Source organism: Tursiops truncatus, chromosome 2 (assembly GCF_011762595.2).
Source record: "Tursiops truncatus isolate mTurTru1 chromosome 2, mTurTru1.mat.Y, whole genome shotgun sequence".
In the NCBI taxonomy this organism is placed as follows: domain Eukaryota; kingdom Metazoa; phylum Chordata; class Mammalia; order Artiodactyla; family Delphinidae; genus Tursiops; species Tursiops truncatus.
The window spans coordinates 95,082,876-95,098,342 of record NC_047035.1 but is presented as its reverse complement, the minus strand read 5'-3'; the positions used below and the strand labels follow the sequence as shown (position 1 = coordinate 95,098,342).

Genomic DNA, 15,467 nt, shown 5'->3' with positions numbered 1-15,467 from the left:
GTCCAGATTTAGCGGGTGTGTGTGTGTGTGTGTGTGTGTGTGTGTGTGTGTGTGTGTGTGTGTGTGTGTGTGTGTGTGTGTGTGTGTGTAAGGAGCCTCCTCTTCCCTGTGGAACTGTAAGCATCTGCTTGGCTTCCCCTGACAGGGACATTAATGACAGCCACACCCTTCCTGTCCTTTCCTGCGGCAGATCCTGACAGCGAGTGGCGACGGCACGTGTGCCCTGTGGGACGTGGAGAGCGGGCAGCTGTTGCAGAGCTTCCATGGGCACGGGGCCGACGTGCTCTGCTTGGACCTGGCTCCCTCAGAAACCGGGAACACCTTCGTGTCCGGGGTAAAGACCCAAGGAAGATCTCTGGGGGGTCCTTTGTCCACTAGGGAGGCTCATGGTAGCACTTCCTGTTAATCTGTGGGACTAGACTGGACACTTCCCTGGATGGGGCCGAGATTCCTTAAATAAGTAGCAGAGAGTGAGCCTCTGAGACCTTTAGAGACAGTCGCTAGGCACCAGGAGGCTCAGGTGGCAGTGGTGGCGAAGCATCGCTGTGGCGTGATCAGAGCTTTGACACTGGTGGGACACTCTCCCGCCCCACCCCTGCCAGTCGCCAGCCCCTCCCACTCTCGGGCACAGGGAACAGCGTATCTGAAGGCTACGAGTCGGACAGGCAGGCCACCATGGCAGAGGACACCAGATGAGCCAGGACACCTGGGACCCACGTTTGCTACCTGACTCTCCATTTCATCCTCTGTAAATTGGGCATAATAAGGCACGATAGCATTTGCCCCCCACCTTCCCCAGGATATTGTGAGCAGTAGAGGGAAGAGTTTACAGTGTGGTATGCAGAGAGGCAAGTATTTCTATGGACACCTGGGAATAAGAATGGAGAACTGAGGTGGCTGGCCTGACCCCTGGGTCCTGTCTCATCTCGCTCAGGAGACAAGTGATGAGAGAGGACAGAGATGCAAACGCTGTCTAATGATGTTTGCTCCGAGCTGCCCACATCTTAGTCCTGGGCCTCAGGTGAGGGCTGTGAGGCCTCGAGTGGGCAGGGACCCTGATTTTCTTCTTGGGTATTTGGCCCTATCTGTGTACATTTCATTCTTGTGTCTTTGTATAACTGTATTTATCCCTACTCAACGACACTCTTTTTTCAAATTGTTGGTATCATTGTGGACTGTATCGTCTCTTTCAGAGTATGAAACTCCATCTGATTTAGGGTCCAGTAACGATTTGAAGAGACTCGCTGATTCCTTTGTCCACATTCTCAGTAAAGATGCTTGGAGTGCTGAACTCCCACAGCAGGTCTCGCTGAGACATCAGTCGTGGCACCTCATCCACCCTCTCCTCTGAGTTGAAACCAACAACTTGGACACTAATTTTAACCCATGACTCCTTCTGTTTGACCTTTGAGAGTCTAATTATACTGCTCATGCTTGATCACGGAAGGCTCTGCAGGAATTTATCAAAATGCTCCCAGAAGCAAGAGAGTATGTGAAAGCCTAGTGTTCATGATTCTCTGGGTCATGGTAGCAGCCCAGAGAAGGTTCACTTTACAGGTGTTGAGGCAGAAGTCCAGGGAGGTGACTTGCCTGAGCCACCCAGCCGACTGCGGGCAACACCCTGACTAGGCTGCTGGGGTGCAGCTGGCCCAGGGGCTGCCCCACACACCTGAGGCAAAGCTGGGAGGTCCCACCACACCCACTGTCCACCTGCCCTCCTCTCCTCTGGGCTTACAGAGGCAGAGATAAAGAGGAGGGGGAAAGAGAGGGAAAAGTGAAGAGAGATGCCCAGGAGGAAGGAGAGAAGGAGGCTCTGGAGAGTTTGCAGCCCCTCAGAAAGGTGGGAGAGAAGAAAACGTGCTTAAAAGGGGGCTGGGTGCCTTCCCTTGCTCGTCACCCTGACCCCAAGACCTCTCTCTGGCCGCGTGAGGGCTTGTCAGTTGAGGAAAGTGGCCTTAGGTAAAGCTAGTGCCAGAAGAGCATATTGTCAGCCATTTACTAATGGGAACCAAAAGGTCTCTGTGACATAACCAGAACTCATGCCTGTCTGTAGACATTCCTTGCATTGTACATAACTCTGGGTAACTTTCTGTTTGTAGGGATGTGACAAGAAAGCCATGGTGTGGGACATGCGCTCCGGACAGTGCGTGCAGGCCTTCGAAACGCACGAATCTGACATCAACAGTGTCCGGTCAGTGAGTAGAACGTTCACGTTGCTCCTCTGTCCTCCAGTATTCCCCGGCCTGGGCTAGCACTTAGCCTCTAGGCTCAATTTACTTGGCCGAGAGAGGCTTTTCCAGCAATAATGGCTGATTTGTGGTGGGACTGAACAGCACTCCCGATTTCTTGGAGAATTTTAATATAATTGCACTAGGGGCAATGGATAGTATCCTGTCTAGGTCAAGTCAGTGTTTCTCATTCATTCATTCAACAAATGTTGATGAAGTCCTTATCTGCGAGACATTATTCCAGAAACTGGGAGTACTGTTTTGAACAAGACAACATCGCTACTGTCCTACAGAAGACAAAGCACAGATAAACGTGCTGTTTAAGTACTGCTAAGTGCTAAGAGAAAGTAAAACAGGGAACTGTGATAAGATGGGGTATTTTTTTGAATGGTCAGGCCTCTCTGATAAATTGATGTTTAAATTGAGACCAGGATAATGAAGGAGCCAGGCTTGCAAAGAGCCGGGGGGAAGATCAGGGAGGTGAGATGTTCAGGGACCTAACAAAAGGCCAGGTCACGACTAGCGAGTCCTGAGTTGGGGAGGTGGCCAGCGTGATCCATGTTTTGCCTTTGAAAGGTCACTCTGGGTGCTGTATGGAGAATGGATTGTAGGGGAGCAAGAATGGAAGTATGACGGCCAGTTAGAAGGTTGTTGTGTGAGTTTTAGAATGAAATGATGGTGGCTGCAACTAAAGAAGACACACAGGGAGGACAGAAATGTCTAGAATTGTGAAGGATTTGAGATTTTACCCTAGCTGCAAGCTATGAAGTAAGGCTGCCACAGATTCATGGATGCTGCTAGAAGGCATGAGACTCCTGGGTTAGAGATGAAGGATAGTTGGTTACTCATAGTGATGGCAGTAGCTGGGGTATCAGCATCTTTTTGCTGGTTACCTAAGCCCCAATTCTACAGGGTCACATGAAAAGGGCCAAATGACACCTGCCCATGCAAAGGGCTGCATTATAGGAGAAGAACCCTCAGCTCAGGGAACCTGTATCTTTTATAAGGGGCAGTAAGCACTGATACATTTGCTAAGACAGGGAGGGTTGGAGGCAGTGCAGGGAGAAGGCAGTGGTTGCATATGGATTCTGGAGCTCTGTCTTGGGCTAGCTAAGTCTGAGACACTATTATACGACCAAGTGGAAATGTCAAGTAGGTAGCAGGAGCTGTGAACCGGATTCCAAGAGAGAGGTCAGGACTTGACATATATATTTAGAAGCTGGCACTGTCAGGACAGCATTTAAAGTATAATCACGCAAGAATATTTATACTTAGAGGAAAGTACTAGACTTATTCCCCTTAAAAGCCAGAACACAGGGCTTCCCTGGTGGTGCAGTGGTTAAGAATCCACCTGCCAATTCAGGGGACACGGGTTTGAGCCCTGGTCCGGGAAGATCCCACAGGCCGCAGAGCAACTAATCCCGTGCACCACAACTACTGAGCCTGCGCTCTAGAGCCCGTGAGCCACAACTACTGAGCCCGTGTGCCACAACTACTGAAGCCTGCACGCATAGAGCCCGTGCTCTGCAACAAGAGAAGCCACAGCAATGAGAAGCCCTCACACTGCAACCAGAGAAAAGTCCACATGCAGCAGTGAAGACCCAACACAGCCAAAAATAAATAAATAAAATAATAATAATAATAATTTTTAAAAAGCCAGAACACAATAAGAATACTTAATTACCTTAGTGGTAGAAATATTAATGAGAATTTTCTAGCTCTTTGACCTCAAATGTAGGAAAGGAAAACAGGGGAAAAAAAACTATCACTTTTTGCAAATGTGCAGTAATTACCCAGAAAATCCAAGGAAATCAATTGAGAAATTACTACAGATAGTAAATGAGGTTTTTTGTGTTTTTTTTTTTTTTGTGGTACACGGGCCCCCCCACTGTTGTGGCCTCTCCCATTGCAAAGCACAGGCTCCGGACACGCAGGCTCAGCGGCCGTGGCTCACGGGCCCAGCTGCTCCGCAGCATGTGGGATCTTGCTGGACCGGGGCACGAACCCGTGTCCTCTGCATCGGCAGGCGGACTCTCAACCACTGCGCCACCAGGGAAGCCCAGTAAATGAGGTTTTTAAGATACAGGATAGAATATAAAGCCACAAAACTAAACTAAATCCCTATATATTCAGGAAATAACAGCTTAAACATGCACGTTCTCTCACCCATGCTGTTCCCTCTACCCAGAACCCTCTTCTTCTAATATCCACCAGGTCTCTACTTAGGCTGCCCTCTGTCCAGAAGGCCTGATTATTTTTCTTTTTAGATATTTATTTATTTTGGCTGTGCCAGGTCTTAGTTGCAGCACGCGGGATCTTCGTTGCGGCGTGCGGCATGCACACGCGATCTAGTTCCCCGACCAGGGATCGAACCCGGGCCCCCTGCACTGGGAGCGCGGAGTCTTACCTACTGGACCACCAGGGAAGTCCCTGAAGGCCTGATTAGAGGAGAGGATGACTATAACAGTAATAATCATTAGTTATTGCATGCTTTTTATTTGGTACCATGCCACGTTCTTTGTATAATATATATAGTGTCTTATTCAGTCTTTACAGCAGGAAATGTACATTATCCTCCTCACTTTTCAGATGAAGAAACTGAGGCTGGGCCAGGTGAAGGCACTTGCCAGAAGTATCCCATGTAGTGAGTGGTCAGTGCAGACAGCTTCCCGTGGCTCTGTATATCTGATTGCAGTGTCTGTGTTTATAACCACTGTCTTATCCCTTAGCTCTGGCCAAGTCTTGGGAATGGGGTATATGACCAAGGGGAAGCAAGGATACAGGGGACCTGCCTGTGTTCGGTGTCTGGTACAGATATACATATTATCTCATTTACTCCTTGCCAATACTCTGCAAGGCCAGTGTCACTGTCCCCTGTTTACAGAGAAGAAAATTAGGTCAATGGGACCTTCCAGATGAGCCTCCCTTTCTGGCCTCTGTAATGAGTGGTCTGTGTATCCCTAGAAGTCTGGGGGACCAGCATGGGACAGCCTTCCCAGATGGTTCTGATGGGCACCCAGGACCACTCTAAGTGCTTTCTCCCCACACTTTCTCTCTGCAGATACTACCCGAGTGGAGATGCCTTTGCTTCAGGATCAGATGATGCTACGGTATGTTTCTAAGTTATTGAGAGCTTTTCCTATCCAAAGGAGAGATATGCTGACCTAATTTTAGTTTTCAAAAATAACTTTTTTCCTGATTACAGAACTGATGTGACTTCAATAAAGAAAACTTGGGGGAAAACACTAAATTATGTTAATCATTATACCCAAGAAAAATCACAGTTCAGTGAATTCCTTTCTGTCTTTTTAGTTTTTAAACAAAATGCTTTATAATTTGCTTTTTTCACTTAGCAATAGATTGTGAACATTTTCCCATGCCAATACATATTTTTCTCCCACATTATATTTTCTTAATGATTGAATAGTTTTCCACGTTATGGATATGCCATCATTTACTTAACCAGTCTTCAAGTTTTGGGTCATTAGGTTTTTTCCAAGGTTTTTTTTTCCTGTTAAAAACACTGCTATAAGCAAATATTTTTGGTACCTCTCTTATCATTTCCTTAGAATTAATTCTCTGACATGAGCTTGTTGAGTTAAAAATCAGCCTAGTTTTTTTTTTGTTGTTTTTTTGTTTTGTTTTGTTTTTTGCGGTACACGGGCCTCTCACTGTTGTGGCCTCTCCCGTTGCGGAGCACAGGCTCCGGACGCACAGGCTCAGCGGCCATGGCTCACGGGCCCAGCCGCCCCGCGTCATGTGGGATCTTCCCGGACCGGGGCACGAACCCGCGTCCCCTGCATCGGCAGGTGGACTCTCAACTACTGCGCCACCAGGGAAGCCCAAAATCAACCTAGTTTTAAGGCTTTTGATACTAATTGTCAAATTATGTTGACCTATATTTCAGGAGAAAAAAAATATCCTCCTGTGCCCTCAAAATAGCAAATATCTTATTAAATAATGAACTGCACTTTAATTTGCTATCCTGGAAGAAATTACAGGGGAATAGATTGAGGGTTTGATAATCATGAAAATTTAAAACTTCTGTATTTCAAAAAATATTTAACAAAATTTAAGGGCATACATTTGGGAGAATTCAAGAGCTTTCAAAACTTCCCTACCCTTTGATCCAGCCATTGCTATTTCTTGGGAACAATTCTATTCTAAGGATTCTATTTTTTAGCTATTCTAAGGAAAATATCAGAGATGCATATAAAGATTTTTATAGAAGAAGGATCATGGCTTCCCCATAATTTTATTTGTAAAAGAGAAAAATCAGACGTAATCAAACACTTAGCAGGGTATAGCTAAGTAGATTCTGATATATCCACATGAGGAATATAACAACCATATTACTCCTGTTTTTTTTTTAAGATTATTTAATGATATGAGAAAATGCTCATAACATAATGCTAATAGAAGCAATAATGAAACATCCTCCCCATTTAAATCCACACATAAAATAGATTAAGGCTGAAGGGAATAGTCCAGATGTTAGTAAATACCTCTAGGATTGGGGGTGACGTTTATTTCCTTCTTTATGCATTTCTGAGTTTTCCTGAATTTTCTGCAGTGAACACACATTCTTTGTCAGAAAAAAAAAGAGGGCTTTCATTTTTATTTTTGTACCTAAAGAAATCTGTATTTGCTGTTTCTTTGAATCTCCAGTAATCCCTGGAGATTGATAGGAATCGGGATTGAGGGAGAAAATACTAGGAGAGAAAACGAAAGAGGTTTTTCCCTTATCCCTCAAACTACACAAGCCACTGGCACCAGCCTGTAGCTCTGTAGCCATCAATGCACCAAACAGGATCCAGAAACAAGTGCCTCTTTGTCTTCTTTGTCACCCCAGTGTCGCCTCTACGACCTCCGGGCAGACAGGGAGGTTGCCATCTATTCCAAAGAGAGTATCATCTTTGGAGCTTCCAGCGTGGACTTCTCCCTCAGTGGTAAGATTTTATTTCAGAAACTTTCCCAGGACTGTAAAACAGGACTTCAATGAAACCCAGCTCTGCCAAGCTTCCCTCCTAGCTAAACTTCCTGTGGGTCCATGTGCTAAAGAGTCTACTTTTGCACCAGTTTTCCTCCACTGCATTTTTGACAGCCCGCTTTGCCCTGCCTGAAGCAGCTTCCCCAGCCCAGTTCACTCCACGGGAAATGAAGGCTGGGCCCACCTAATGCTCTTCTTCAAAACAATGATGTATCAAAACTGCATCTGTGCCTTTAGGCATTTCCTCTCCAGCCTTCCATTTTCCTTTCACACCTGAAAAGGGACCTTTTTTTCCAGAGGTGGGGGGGGGGGGGAGTGAGCAAGAGTCCCTTTCTTAATTCCCTGAAGCTCATGGCACCTCTGCCCTCACAGCTGGGGAGGCTGCCTGTGAAAGTTAAGGCAGCACTCGTATGCTGGGTCACTGGACCATTCAGTTTTCCCAGACACCCCCCGGTTGTGTAGCTGTGCTTTTGTGCATACATGCTGCTACTGGAACGTCTTTTCCCGTCCTTCTCTGCATTGCAAACTCCTATTCAGTCCTCAAAAGCCAGCTCAAATGTTGCTTTCCCTGTAGTGCCCTTTTTTAAAATTTTTTAATTTAATTTTAATTTATTTATATATTTTTGGTTGCGTTGGGTCTTTGTTGCTGTGCGTGGGCTTTCTCTAGTTGCATCGAGCAGGGGCTACTCTTCATTGCAGTGCGCGGGCTTCTCATTGCGGTGGCTTCTCTTGTTGTGGAGCACGGGCTCTAGGTGCGCGGGCTTCAGTAGTTGTGGCACGCAGGCTCATTAGTCATGGCTTGCAGGCTCTAGAGCGCAGGCTCAGTAGTTGTGGTGCATGGGCTTAGTTGCTCCGCGGCATGTGGGATCTTCCCAGACCAGGGCTCGAGCCCGTGTCCCCTGCATTGGCAGGCGGATTCTTAACCACTGCGCCACCAGGGAAGTCCCCTGTAGTGCCCTTCTTGATCCCCCTTCCTCTATGATCACATAACACTTCACACATAGCTGAGCACTTCCATGACAGCCCTTACCACAGGGTGCTGCAATGATTTATGAGTCAGCCTGCCCACCACCACCCTCCACAGGGGCCAGCAACTGTGCTTTCTCCTCTTTGAAACCCCAGGGCAAAGCACAGTGCCTGGCACATAATGGGCACTAAATCACTGTTTATTAAATGAATGAATGAATGAATGAATGAGTGAGTGCATGAGTGAGAGTCACGAAAAGAAAAACAAGAAGGAAGGAACTGGTTTCATAACCATCATATCCTTCTGCTTTAAGGTCGCCTGCTGTTTGCTGGATACAACGATTATACCATCAACGTCTGGGATGTCCTCAAGGGATCCCGAGTCTCCATCTTGTTTGGACATGAAAACCGTGTTAGTACTCTACGAGTTTCCCCTGATGGGACTGCCTTTTGCTCAGGATCATGGGATCATACCCTCAGAGTAAGAGAGAAGTCTTTCTACTTTCCTGTGTGTGTGAGAGCAGGAGTGATTGGCCTTCCTGAAAGCAGAGGGGTCAGAGTAAGCTAGGATGGGCCTGGGCAGCCAAAATGGAGCTCTACTTTCAATTCTGTAGCCACAGAGAAATGATTTGCCTGGGGAGGTAGTGAGTTCCCCATCGATGCAGCTATTCAAGCAGATACCCTAAAAGTCTGATTCCAGCCTTTGACAAGTCAGATTGCCAGTCTCACCTCCCAGTAGTGCTGGGTTCTTAATCTTTGGTCACAGACCCCTGTGAAGCCCACACAGGGGCTTCAGGAGACCTATGAAGCCCCTGCAATTATATGCTAAATTGTGTGTGTGTGCGCGCGCGTGCGCATTTTTCCAGGAAAAGTGTCCTCATGGCTTTTATTAGATTCTCAAAGAGCTCCATGACTTTGTCAGATGTTGGCTCCCTAGAAATGCCACCAAAGTAACCTGTTCATCAAGCAAAGCTTACCTCACTGTGGAAGATCACAAACTTCACAGTCTTATTAGCATTTCAGAAGGGGAGAGCAAAGGCAGGTATTTATGAGGTTTGGGGAGTCTGGTTGAAGGCAGGTCTTTTGATGGAGGGACTTAATTAGGATTGGACAAATTTGTGGCATAGTTTAAGATTGTTGGACACAGGGTGGGGGGAGGGAGAGAATTTCGAAGACCGTCTTGAAAAGTAGGCGGTCATTTGATGCTGTGTACTGTCGTGAGAAGTGTGTCTTTTCTAAAGAGGGTAATTGAGTAGTCTAGTCTTAGGGTAAATAGATAAAAGGATTTTTGCAAAGTTCCTGAAACAAACAGTAAAGTTATCTGTGGCTTCATCATCCTGGGCAAGAGTTTGCTAAATTAATAAACATGTCAGTGTACCCAGTGAGCTGAATGGGTACAGAGGGTTCTGGTTTTCAATCTAAGAGTTACCTTCCCTAGCAAGAAGGCCACAGATGCCCTTCAGATGATTAACTAAGGGAGAGGGGGAGCCAGGGCCAAAGAAGCCCCTTTGAGTTGCTACGAGTAAAGTGTTATCTTTCTAAGACATGTGAATGCTCTATTTTGGATGTCGTGTGTATGTTTGTGTATAGTAGACTTTGATTTTATCTCTTTAAACTCAGGTTTTACAAGTCATTAACTGAAAACAGACTAAAAATTATCTATTTGTGTCTTTGCAGGTCTGGGCTTAATCATAATTCACATATAGGTACCTGAGAATAGAATTTGAAATCGTCACATGTAAATAGATCTTGCTTCTAGAGGATCTCAGAGTTTATTGCAACTTAGCTTAAGGGAGCAGCTCCATGACTGAAAGTTCAGCAAGCGTCTCCAATATTACTGTTAAAACCACCACCTGGAAAGATCCCAGTGTGAGCCTTTAGCACTATGAGAACACCTTCAAGTACAGTGTTTTTCATTTCAAACACTTTTTAAAATGTATCTGTTTTTAAGGTTATTCTAAACTATCGTCTCAACTCATTCTATCCCCAGTACAGTTCAGCATATAATATATTCTATATTGTTTCCTTGAATCAAATTTATTTTTCGGAGCACTTTAAAAGCTGATTTTTCTCAGTGTACACTGTGACTTTTGGAACGTTCCCCTGCAAGTGCTGACTTTAATGCACTGTGTGAGAAGGACAGTGTTAATTGGTCTTTGATAGAAGAGAATGCCAATTCCAAATGTAATTAGACAGAATCAATTTTTTTAAAGTGTGTTTTTATGGTGAAAGTATCCTTTTCAGCCTTGCGTCCAATTGTATTTTTTCAGATAAAACATTTTCATATGTGTAAACAGTTATAAATGAAGCAGAGATATCATAAAATAGAAGGTTTGATGTGTGAATCTTGTGATTGTGGGATATATCTCTGCATCATGGGGACAGGACGTTTTCTTAGAGGGAAACGCTGAATGTTGTTTGTGACACAAATGCTTCTCAGAGCAACCAAAACCTTTCTGTGTAGGAACACAAGACAGTAAACTCATTTAAAAATCTGTTTGTAGTGTTAGACGTATTAGGATTAGTAGCATCTACTCAGGCTAAAATGAATCTTGTTCATATCAGTTATACTCATCTTTATTGCATTGCAAGTGCAATTACATATACAAATTAATTGATAGGTCTCGAATGATAATGTCTTAGTTTCACTTATATTGAGGAAAAATAGCATAAAATATATCTTGTCTTTATGTGAAATTCAGCAGTTCCTTCTGGAAGGTACCAAGTGTTTTAGTTACAGGATCCCTTATTTTCAGTTCTGTTTTGTTTTAAGGTGTAGAGGCTGATTCTTTGCTTTAGAAAACTCCTCACTCATAAAGATGGCATGCACCACTTAGGGAAACAGAAGGTCATCTCAGACCAAAAATGGTGCCTGGGTGAGGCTTGCCCTGTGGGTGGTCTGGGGTCTGGCAGGCCAGGTTCTCCTGGTGCCCGAGGGCTGTGTGTGCTGAGTCCCCTGGATCCTCGGTCCCCTCTCTTGGCCCTGCTCCAGCCTGAACCTTTTCCTAACGGTAGTTCTGGCTTTGCAGGCCCAGCCGCAGGCTCTGCTGCTTGAAGTTGCCCTTCCAGGGCTGGAGCCACCCGATAGGCCTGGACCCAGTGCCCCTGTAAACCTCAGGGGGCGTGCCAGGCCCACCTGCAAAACAACTTGTTCAGGTATCAAGATGGGCCCAGTCAGTCAAAAATTACCCAAGCCAGCTTTTCAATCAACTCTTTTTAAATAAACATAATGATTATATGCAATCATTTGCCAAGAAAACATTTACCAAGGGTTTTACTACACAACAGGCCCTGGAGTAGAGAGAGAAAATATGAAAGGCTCCTGCTCACCCCCCTACCCCCTCACCCCCCCTCCTCTCGCATCCCCCAGACCTCCACCCCGCCCTACTCACCTTGAGAGCCCAGAGGGAAGGGGGGACGGAGCATGGTCCAGAGGGACAACTTTTCAGCCACCTTCTCCCTCTAGTATAGATTCCAGTCTGAACAGGCGCTCAGGGAAATGGGCACAGGGTCTACCCAGCTCCTGCCAACTGCTGAAGGGCTGGCCCCACAATGTGTCCTGTGACATTCTCAAGCTCTGCTCCCAGAATGTTCCTGAGCTTGTTCCTGGGCTCCTAGTTATGGCATCCCCTTCCCTCTCTCCCACAGACCTTTTTGTGCCTCTGCACTCTGACCTGGGCCTCCCAGAAGTGAAGGAAGGCAGGGCAAAGGAAAAGTTACCCAGACTCTGGGGAAGCAAATTCAAGGTTATATGTTTGGAGAGGTGGGGGAGCATCTTCAGTAAATGTGCAAAATAGGCCCTAACTTTCCAATCAAAAAAGTGACCACAATGTGACCACAAAAGTGACCACATTTCAGCCATAAAAAGAAATGAAATTGAGTTATTTGTAGTGAGGTGGATGGAACTAGAGACTGTCATACAGGGTGAAGTAAGTCAGAAAAAAAAAACAAATACCGTATGCTAACACATACATATGGCATCTTAAAAAAAAATGGTTCTTCTAGGGGCAGGACAGGAATAAAGATGCAGATGTAGAGAATGGACTTGAGGACACGGGGAGGGGGGAGGGGTAAGCTGGGACGAAGTGAGAGAGTGGCATGGACTTATATACGCTACCAAATGTAAAACAGATAGCTAGTGGGAAGCAGCCGCATAGCACAGGGAGATCAGCTCTCGGTACTTTGTGACCACCTAGAGGGGTGGGAGAGAGACGCAAGAGGGAGGGGATATGGGGATATATGTATACGTATAGCTGCTTCACTTTGTTATACAGCAGAAACTAACACACCATTGTAAAGCAATTATACTCCCATAAAGATGTTTTAAAAAATAAATAAAAAATAATTTTTAAAAAAGTGACCTTCAAGGCCCTAAGAAAGTATTCCCTCAAACACTCACCCCCATGGGCAGTTAGCCACCTCCCCTATAAGTATTTACTCTCACAGTGCCTGTTGTTTAGTATTTATTGATGAAATACTTGGTTGGAAATATACTACACCACATGGAGACTGAAGGATAAACCCCAGGTAATAAATTATATTTTGCATATTCAAAATAATGCTGAGTGGAGTGTTTTAATCTGGTTTTCTTTCTTTAGAGGACTTGGAGGCAAAGCTACCAAACGATTGTGGTGAAGGGGCCAAATAGATGTGCCCTGAGGTGTGCATAGCCTTGGACACCCCCTTTCCAGCCAGAGAAGAGAAAGGTTAGGCAGACAAGGGGGTTAAACAAGGAGGTATGTGATGACAGGTGTTTGTGGGAAATACCTGTGAACTGAAACCAAGGCAGCTGCTTTGGAGGGAATGGGCAGCTGGCCTCCCAGAAGTAGGGCCCTGCTGCTGGTCCTGTTCTGGAATGAGCCCAAGGCCAGAGCAGGCACCCAATATCCACTTCCCTCTTCCCACCCTGGACCTCCTCTATACCCTTCCCGGGATTATAAGTGGCTTAAAGGCAGTACAGGTTGTAAGGGCCTTAGCATCCTTGCCTCTCATAGTTGCTTGGCCATCTGGCTAGAAGGTGGTCCTGCTGACACTAGGACTCATCTATAAGAGGGGGACAGCATGGGGACAAAGGATGTGCACCTAGTTTCAGACCCAGCTCTACCACTTTTACAGGATATACAATGTCTAAATTTGTCTCAGCCTTAGTTCCCTCATCTAGGAAATGGGACAGTTCCAAGGTATGTAAAGTACCTTCCCCTCCTCCCTTTCCTGTTTCCTTCCTCTCCTTTCCAACTCCTTTCCCTTCTCCCTCCTTCTCCCCACTCCCTTGCAACATCTCCTCCCTCCTGTCTCTTCTTCTTTTTTTTTTTTTTTGCGGGTACGCGGGCCTCTCACTGCTGTGGCCTCTCCCGTTGCGGAGCACAGGCTCCGGACGCGCAGGCTCAGCGGCCATGGCTCACGGGCCCAGCCGCTGCGCGGCATGTGGGATCTTCCTGGAGCGGGGCACGAACCCGTGTCCCCTGCATCGGCAGGTGGGCTCTCAACCACTGGGCCACCAGGGAAGTGCATCTTCTTGTCTCACCTCTTTCCTTATCCCTGTTCTCCTCCCCCCTCTCCCCCTCTTCTTCTCCCCCTCCTCCCTATATTCCCCTTCCTCTTGTTCATTCCTTTCTCTCCTCTCCCCCCACCCCACATAAGCGATCCCTACTCATGTATCAAATTGGTAATTATCATCAATTAGAGATTCATCTGGGCCAGTGGTTCTCAAAGTTTTCCATCTTAGGATCCCTCTAGACTCTTAAAAATTATTGAGGACCCCAAAGAGCTTTTTGTTTATATGGATTATATCTATCAGTATTTATCATATTAGAAATTCAAACTGAGAAAAATCATAAAACACAAGAATACAGAAGCACATATTCCAGTGATGATGCCTTCACCACACATCAGTAGCCTCTGGAAAACTCCTGAGAAAGTGAGTGTTTTAAAAGCCACACATATTATTATGTAATATGTATTATTATGAAAATAGTTTTGACCTTGGAGGATCCCCTGGAAGGACTCCCAGGGTCAGATCAACTTTGAAAGCAGCTTATCTGGGCTAATGAGCCCTTTTCCAGCCCCTCCCTGTGAGACCTCCCTGGGGCGATTCAGGCCCTTGTAGGGGTTTGGAAGTGGAGGAGGAAGGTAATTGAGAGAGGGGGGCTCAAGCGGAGGCTCTGGGGCAACCATATGTGGCAGAGGAGGGGCCCTGCGGGCACAGAGAGGCAGTGGGAAAGGCAAGAGACCAATGGGGGCTGTGAATCACTGAAAATCTCTAGATATTTTCAGTATTTTAAAAACAAAAACAAAACCAGAAACCATATAAGTAAGGCTCACCAAAAATGTCACATCTTGGTTTTTTGGTTAAAAGTGGGACAAGCGAGCCTGGTAACCCTGGTCAACTCATACTAATAATACAAGCTCCTCTGTAAAGAGCTTTTACTATGTGCCAGGTACTATGCTAAGGCCTTTGCACATACCAACTCATGTAATCCTTGTAACAGCCTATTATGCAGTTTATTGCCTCCATTTCATAGGTGGGGAAATTGAAGTTGGGAGGGCTGAATAACTTGCTCATGGTCGCCCAGCTTCTGAGTGGCAGAGGGGGGATTGTAACCAAATCTGACTACATACTGCATAGGAAATTCTGTGTGGAGGTTAATTTATTCATTTGTTGTTTGATTGCACTGATAACTATTCGAGTTAACCAATGGCAGGGCCAGAGGATCTACCACTTAACCCCCAAGCTACTCCAAATCTAAGAAAAAACTGTGTGCTTGCTGCTAAAATATAATGTCCAAAAAGATAAAATCATGACTCCCTTGAAAATAAAACATGAACATATATCAAAATGTTTATTTAACTGAATAATTAGTTAATAAGGGAATTCATAAGATGTCACAACCAGCTCAGCTTGACGTACAGAGATTTATATTCCCTTCGGGCAAAATTCATTTGGCTCACCATAGAGGAATCGCTGGCACTCGCAGATCAGGCACTCAGTAGTGGCATTAGCCAGCTCAGCCTTTGTAAGGGGAGTTCTGTTGTTGCCACATCCTCGCTCCCTGCTGCATGGCCTCTTCATTCACGGTCCCATGGAGCAAGCACTGTGGCAGCTGTGTAAAGAAGCTCTGCGACCTCCACAGAGCACAGGAGTTTGTCTACCTGATTATTAAGAGTCTTCTCTGCAGTGGCTGCCCTTTGGAGGCGTTGACATGGGAGACGAGTATCTTCATTCTGCCTCTTCAGAGGGGTCCAGCCACATATCTCTGTCCAAGATTTCCTTGTCACCAATCTTC

General features: G+C 45.9%; 1 protein-coding gene across 4 annotated transcripts in view; it reads left to right on the top strand.

Annotated features, from left to right (window-relative positions):
- The window catches only part of GNB5 (G protein subunit beta 5), a 47,694-nt gene extending 37,165 nt beyond the window's left edge, over positions 1 to 10,529 (top strand). For 3 of the 4 annotated variants that reach the window (XM_073801019.1, XM_073801020.1, XM_073801021.1), the window contains 6 exons: positions 191 to 334; positions 2,100 to 2,191; positions 5,290 to 5,338; positions 7,081 to 7,177; positions 8,499 to 8,665; positions 9,832 to 10,529. In XM_073801019.1, the coding sequence (XP_073657120.1) occupies positions 191 to 334; positions 2,100 to 2,191; positions 5,290 to 5,338; positions 7,081 to 7,177; positions 8,499 to 8,665; positions 9,832 to 9,873 (591 nt within the window). In that variant the 3' untranslated portion in view covers positions 9,874 to 10,529. The remainder of the gene's footprint in view (positions 1 to 190; positions 335 to 2,099; positions 2,192 to 5,289; positions 5,339 to 7,080; positions 7,178 to 8,498; positions 8,666 to 9,831) is intronic. The other variant, XM_033851683.2, reaches the window with a different exon arrangement.
- Positions 10,530 to 15,467: the final 4,938 nt, after the last annotated feature.